The sequence below is a fragment of the Sinocyclocheilus anshuiensis genome, unplaced genomic scaffold, assembly GCF_001515605.1.
Source record: "Sinocyclocheilus anshuiensis isolate Anshui unplaced genomic scaffold, SAMN03320099.WGS_v1.1 scaffold733, whole genome shotgun sequence".
Lineage (NCBI taxonomy): Eukaryota > Metazoa > Chordata > Actinopteri > Cypriniformes > Cyprinidae > Sinocyclocheilus > Sinocyclocheilus anshuiensis.
In genome coordinates this window covers 800379-807143 of record NW_015539923.1, presented here as the reverse complement: position 1 = coordinate 807143, position 6765 = coordinate 800379, and the positions used below count along the sequence as shown (strand labels likewise).

At 34.4% G+C, this 6765-nt stretch overlaps 1 protein-coding gene across 1 annotated transcript in view; it reads right to left on the bottom strand.

The window, feature by feature from the left end:
• kcp (kielin cysteine rich BMP regulator) overlaps window positions 1-6765 on the bottom strand; it is a 61170-nt gene that overhangs the window by 29675 nt on the left and 24730 nt on the right. Inside the window, exons 20-27 of the mRNA XM_016483609.1 lie at window positions 6671-6743; window positions 5903-6015; window positions 4911-5004; window positions 4404-4559; window positions 2592-2704; window positions 2019-2112; window positions 1747-1923; window positions 867-949 (exon numbers count right to left, since the gene is read on the bottom strand). Of these exons, the coding sequence (XP_016339095.1) occupies window positions 867-949; window positions 1747-1923; window positions 2019-2112; window positions 2592-2704; window positions 4404-4559; window positions 4911-5004; window positions 5903-6015; window positions 6671-6743 (903 nt within the window). The remainder of the gene's footprint in view (window positions 1-866; window positions 950-1746; window positions 1924-2018; window positions 2113-2591; window positions 2705-4403; window positions 4560-4910; window positions 5005-5902; window positions 6016-6670; window positions 6744-6765) is intronic.

Sequence of the window (6765 nt, the reverse complement as noted above, 5' to 3'; positions counted from 1 at the left end):
TGAGTTGAATTACTGAAATAAATGAACTTTTCCACAACATTCTAATTTATTGAGATGCACCTGTATTTATAATGAGATGTTATTTAAAATAAATACTATTCTATTTATTAACTATTTATCTAACTTTCTATTCATTAAAGAATCCTGAAAATAAAATGTATGACTGTTTCCACAAAAACAAAAAGCAGCACAACTGATAAGAAGTTCATATAATATGTTTCTTGAGCAGGCTATCAGCAATTAGAATAATTTCTGAAGCATCATCACTGAGGACTGGAGTAATGATGCTGAAAATTCAGTTTTTCATCACAGGATCAAACAGTTATTTTGAATTGCAATAATATTTCCTAATATTACTGTTTTACTGTATTTTTGATTAAATAAATGCAGCCTTGGTGAGTGTCTTTTAACAAGAACTATAAAGAACATCACTTTTTTTCCCAAAACGTTAAACATTTAATAAACACTGAAACATTTAAATAGTTGCTCATACAAACCCTGAAGCCCGTTTCTGTCTGGTATTAAACATCCATAAAATGTCAAATCTAGGATTTCCAATAGCGAGTACCTGACAGGTGCACGTCTTACAGGCATCATCCGGGTCCTTGAACGTTTGGCCGTTTCATATAATATGTTTCTTGAGCAGGCTATCAGCAATTAGAATAATTTCTGAAGCATCATCACTGAGGACTGGAGTAATGATGCTGAAAATTCAGTTTTTCATCACAGGAATAAACTGCATTTTAAAATATATTTAAATACAAAACTGTACTGTATTTTTAATCAAATATTACAACAACAAAAACTAAAAAATCTCACGACCCCAAATGTTTGAACAGTATTGATACTGATAAAGAAACACTTACTTCACAACGGCACGTCCTGCATTTGTCTACTGGATGAGGAAATTCCATTCCATTTGGATACTCATTACCTGCATAACTACATCCTGAAGGAAAGGAAGAGCTTTTTAAGTGACTGATTTGCATATACTCATAGGAAAGAGTTTCCTCAACTGTTTCTTCTAAACAGGAATGACATTAAATGGAGAGTAATTTGATGTACACAAAATTCGTCTGACCAACAGATTTTGCATAAGTCTCAAACTGAGCTCAGATTTACCAAGATAGTCTGCAATCTTTCAATAGGAACTCCAGGATTTCTCTTCAGATTTGCTCAAGACCAACTGATCTAAGATTTCCACATTCTTTTAGCTAAGTACTATTATTTATGTCTATTTTTCTTTATTTATATTAATTTACACTCAGAATATTTCATTTCCCACTGACAAAAAATACAATTCAAGTCAATAGGAACCGACACAGTTTGGTTACCAACATTCATTAGAATATCTTCTATGTTTCACTGAAGAGGGAAAATAATAAGTTTGGAATGCCATGAAAGTGAGTAAATGATTACAGAATTAAATTTTTGAGTGTACTATCCCTTTAACAGGGTTTTAAGCCACCTGACGTAACAAAAAATTCCTTTAAAAACAAAATATGGGGCAGATATGCCCCTGATAAATTACTATTCTATTCTAGGCTTGATTACACATTTTGTTTTATAAATATTAGTTGATGTAGATGGAATTTTTATTGTTAAGACATAATGGATTGTAAAAGTGGTCGGAAGATCTAATTGTAAATGTGGTCAGAAAATATACCCCCTCACAAAGGTCAAACCTGAAAATAAATAAAAAATAAGTTCATTTCTAAATCTAAATGTAATGCTTATGACTCTCACCATTGCAGTTGTTTTGGCAGCACGTCCCCGGCCGGGGATAGTTACAATTCGGCCTCGGACACTCATGATTCCCACAGTTCACACGTCCGTCTTGGCAAACACAATCCTCACATGGATTCGAAGGATTTGGAAATGATTCTCCATTAGTAATGATGTGGTTATCATCATATTCACAGTCTTGAAAAGGAAGAAAACAACAAGAGGAAACTAACTGTTAGTGTGCACAACTTAAGATCAAGTTATCTTCTGAGGTTAGTTGAGTGAAAGTGTACCTGAACACCGGGGACAGCACTCTCCAGGAGGAGTGTATGCATTAGCACACGTCGGTTGGGGACATGCAGGCATAGCACAACTTGTCTGACCATTCTACACAAATACACACACACACACACACACACACAGTAATGTATATAAACTAGCTGATAATTATGACAGTACTTGTCAAAAGTTTGTAAACATTACTTTAAAAAAAATTCATCAGCATATTAGAATGATTTCTGAAGGATCTTGTGACACTGAAAACTGGAGAATGATGCTGAAAATTCAGCTCTTCATCACAGGAATAAATTACATTTTAAAATATATTCAAATTCAAACAGTTATTTTGAATTGCAATAATATTTCCTAATATTACTGTTTTACTGTATTTTTGATTAAATAAATGCAGCCTTGGTGAGTGTCTTTTAACAAGAACTATAAAGAACATCACTTTTTTTCCCAAAACGTTAAACATTTAATAAACACTGAAACATTTAAATAGTTGCTCATACAAACCCTGAAGCCCGTTTCTGTCTGGTATTAAACATCCATAAAATGTCAAATCTAGGATTTCCAATAGCGAGTACCTGACAGGTGCACGTCTTACAGGCATCATCCGGGTCCTTGAACGTTTGGCCGTTTTCATACAAGCGCTGATTGTACTGGCACTGCCCACAGGAATCACCACAGCAATCGCCACCTTCATACAATTATCAACATCTAAACAACTTACTAGATTTAACTGCGACTGATGTAAGTCTAAGCAAGTTTCATCCTCTCAGCCTGAATATTCTGCGGCTCTTCAAAACCCTAGTGAGATGCCTATCTAGATAGCAATTTTAAGCATTATGGGAACATTCTAGAGGTAAGGTGTTTAGAAAGAGTAGACATTATGTGAAATGTTACTATACCTATTTTAGTCAGTACGGAGAATAGGACTAAGGAAACTGTTCTAAATAAATATTCTATATTATATTTTATAAATATTTTTAGATATAATTTTAAATATATTTCAGAATATACAAATATTGCTAATACAGATATTAAAATAAATGTTGATAAAAATATTTTCTATAAGCTTTTACTTAGCATTTCGATACGCTTTTACTTATATTTTGACTGCACTGACTCATTAGCATTTGCAATAAACTCTGAAAGTGTTTCTCTCAGAGTGATTCAAATCAGTCAGGATTTGGCTAGGATGCTGTCTTACAAGGTAACTGCCTATGTACAGTATGAAGACACAGAGACAACTCATTTGGGTTTGGAACATTGCCACTGTTTTTTCTCCCCGTCTTTCATATTTATTTTCTTTCTCTTACCTGGGGGATTTGGGAAGGGTGCGGGGGTCATTTTGGGACAGTCCGAGCCCCTTTTAGGCCTACTACACGTCACCTGTCCACCCACACAAAAACATGTTTGGCCAGCGTCAGTCCATGTGGCTCCTTCTTCATATTGAACACCATTCCAAGTACATCCTACATACATGGACACAGAATGCAACGGATACATATACACTACTGTTCAAAAGCTTGGAGTCAGTAATATTTTTTTAATGTCTTTAGGGCAGTCATGATCAGTGTTGGGGGGTAACGCATTACAAGTAACGCGAGTTACATAATCAGATTACTTTTTTCAAGTAACTAGTAAAGTAAACGCATTTTTAATTTACAAGAGAATATCTGAGTTACTTTTTGAAATTAGTAATGATGTGGTTATCATCATATTCACAGTCTTGAAAACGAAGAAAACAACAAGAGGAAACTAACTGTTACTGTGCACAACTAAGATCAAGTTATCTGAGGTTAGTGAGTGAAAGTGTACCTGGACACCAGGGACAGCACTCTCCAGGAGGAGTGTATGCATTAGCACACCTCGGTTGGGGACATGCAGGCGAACCACATGTTTCCTGACCATCCTACACACAGGGAACATTCTAGAGGTAAGGTGTTTAGAAAGAGTAGACATTATGTGAAATGTTACTATACCTATTTTAGTCAGTACGGAGAATAGGACTAAGGAAACTGTTCTAAATAAATATTCTATATTATATTTTATAAATATTTTTAGATATAATTTTAAATATATTTCAGAATATACAAATATTGCTAATACAGATATTAAAATAAATGTTGATAAAAATATTTTCTATAAGCTTTTACTTAGCATTTCGATACGCTTTTACTTATATTTTGACTGCACTGACTCATTAGCATTTGCAATAAACTCTGAAAGTGTTTCTCTCAGAGTGATTCAAATCAGTCAGGATTTGGCTAGGATGCTGTCTTACAAGGTAACTGCCTATGTACAGTATGAAGACACAGAGACAACTCATTTGGGTTTGGAACAGTGCCTCTGTTTTTTCTCCCCGTCTTTCATATTTATTTTCTTTCTCTTACCTGGGGGATTTGGGAAGGGTGCGGGGGTCATTTTGGGACAGTCCGAGCCCCTTTTAGGCCTACTACACGTCACCTGTCCACCCACACAAAAACATGTTTGGCCAGCGTCAGTCCATGTGGCTCCTTCTTCATATTGAACACCATTCCAAGTACATCCTACATACATGGACACAGAATGCAACGGATACATATACACTACTGTTCAAAAGCTTGGAGTCAGTAATATTTTTTTAATGTCTTTAGGGCAGTCATGATCAGTGTTGGGGGGTAACGCATTACAAGTAACGCGAGTTACATAATCAGATTACTTTTTTCAAGTAACTAGTAAAGTAAACGCATTTTTAATTTACAAGAGAATATCTGAGTTACTTTTTGAAATTAGTAATGATGTGGTTATCATCATATTCACAGTCTTGAAAAGGAAGAAAACAACAAGAGGAAACTAACTGTTAGTGTGCACAACTTAAGATCAAGTTATCTTCTGAGGTTAGTTGAGTGAAAGTGTACCTGGACACCAGGGACAGCACTCTCCAGGAGGAGTGTATGCATTAGCACACCTCGGTTGGGGACATGCAGGCGAACCACATGTTGCCTGACCATCCTACACACACACACACACACACACACGTTCATGTAAACAAATTAGCTGATAAAACTGACAGTACTTGTCAAAAGTTTGTAAACATTACTTTTTTAAAAATGTTTTTAATCAGCATATTACAATGATTTCTGAAGAATCATGTAACACTGAAAACTGGAGTAATGATGCTGAAAATTCAGCTATGCATCAGAGGAATAAATTACATTTTAAAATATATTACAACAGAAAATTGTTATTTCAAATTGCAATAATATTTACTAATATTACTGTTTTTACTGTATTTTTAAAACCAAAATTTAAACATTTAATAAACATTGAATTGAAATGAAGACGGACACAGTTTTTGTTTTATCCAGCTGTATTTTATTGACAGTACTTGTCAAAAGTTTGTAAACATTACTTTAAAAAAAATTCATCAGCATATTAGAATGATTTCTGAAGGATCTTGTGACACTGAAAACTGGAGAATGATGCTGAAAATTCAGCTCTTCATCACAGGAATAAATTACATTTTAAAATATATTCAAATTCAAACAGTTATTTTGAATTGCAATAATATTTCCTTTAAAAATGTTTTTAATCAGCATATTACAATGATTTCTGAAGAATCATGTAACACTGAAAACTGGAGTAATGATGCTGAAAATTCAGCTATGCATCAGAGGAATAAATTACATTTTAAAATATATTACAACAGAAAATTGTTATTTCAAATTGCAATAATATTTACTAATATTACTGTTTTTACTGTATTTTTAAAACCAAAATTTAAACATTTAATAAACATTGAATCATTTCAATAGTTGCTCATACTTGCTCGTACAAACCCTGAACCCCGTTTCTGTCTGGTATTAAACATTCATAAAATGTCAAATCTAGGATTTCCAATAGCGTGTACCTGACAAGTGCACGTCTTACAGGCATCATCCGGGTCCTTGAACGTTTGGCCGTTTTCATACAAGCGCTGATTGTACTGGCACTGCCCACAGGAATCACCACAGCAATCGCCACCTTCATACAATTATCAACATCTAAACAACTTACTAGATTTAACTGCGACTGATGTAAGTCTAAGCAGCCACTGTTTCATCCTCTCAGCCTGAATATTCTGTGGCTCTGTTCAAAACCTTAGTGTGATGCCTATCTAGACAGCAATTTTAAGCATTATAGGAACTTCCAGATGTTTTGAAACAGTAGGCAGTATGTGAAACGTTTTTATACCTATTTTTGTCAGTTCTGAGAATAGGACTAAGAAATTTGTTCTTATTAAAATGCAGATATTTTATACATTTTCAGTTATAATTTTAAATATACTTCAAAATATACAAATATAATACAGATATTAAAACTAATGTGCATATAAATATTTTCTATAAGCTTTTATTTATTTTTCGATATGCTTTTACTATACATTTTTGTGATACTTACAGCACTGACTCATTAGCTTAGTAATACTCTAACTGGAGTAACTCTAATTAGAGTCTAACGTCCAACTCTGAAAGTGTTTCTCTCAGAGTGATTCAAATCAGTCAGGATTTGGCTAGGATGCTGTCTTACAAGGTAACTGCCTATGTACAGTATGAAGACACAGAGACAACTCATTTGGGTTTGGAACATTGCCACTGTTTTTTCTCCCCGTCTTTCATATTTATTTTCTTTCTCTTACCTGGGGGATTTGGGAAGGGTGCGGGGGTCGGTTTGGGACAGTCCGAGCCCCTTTTAGGCCTACTACACGTCACCTGTCCACCCACACAAGAACAT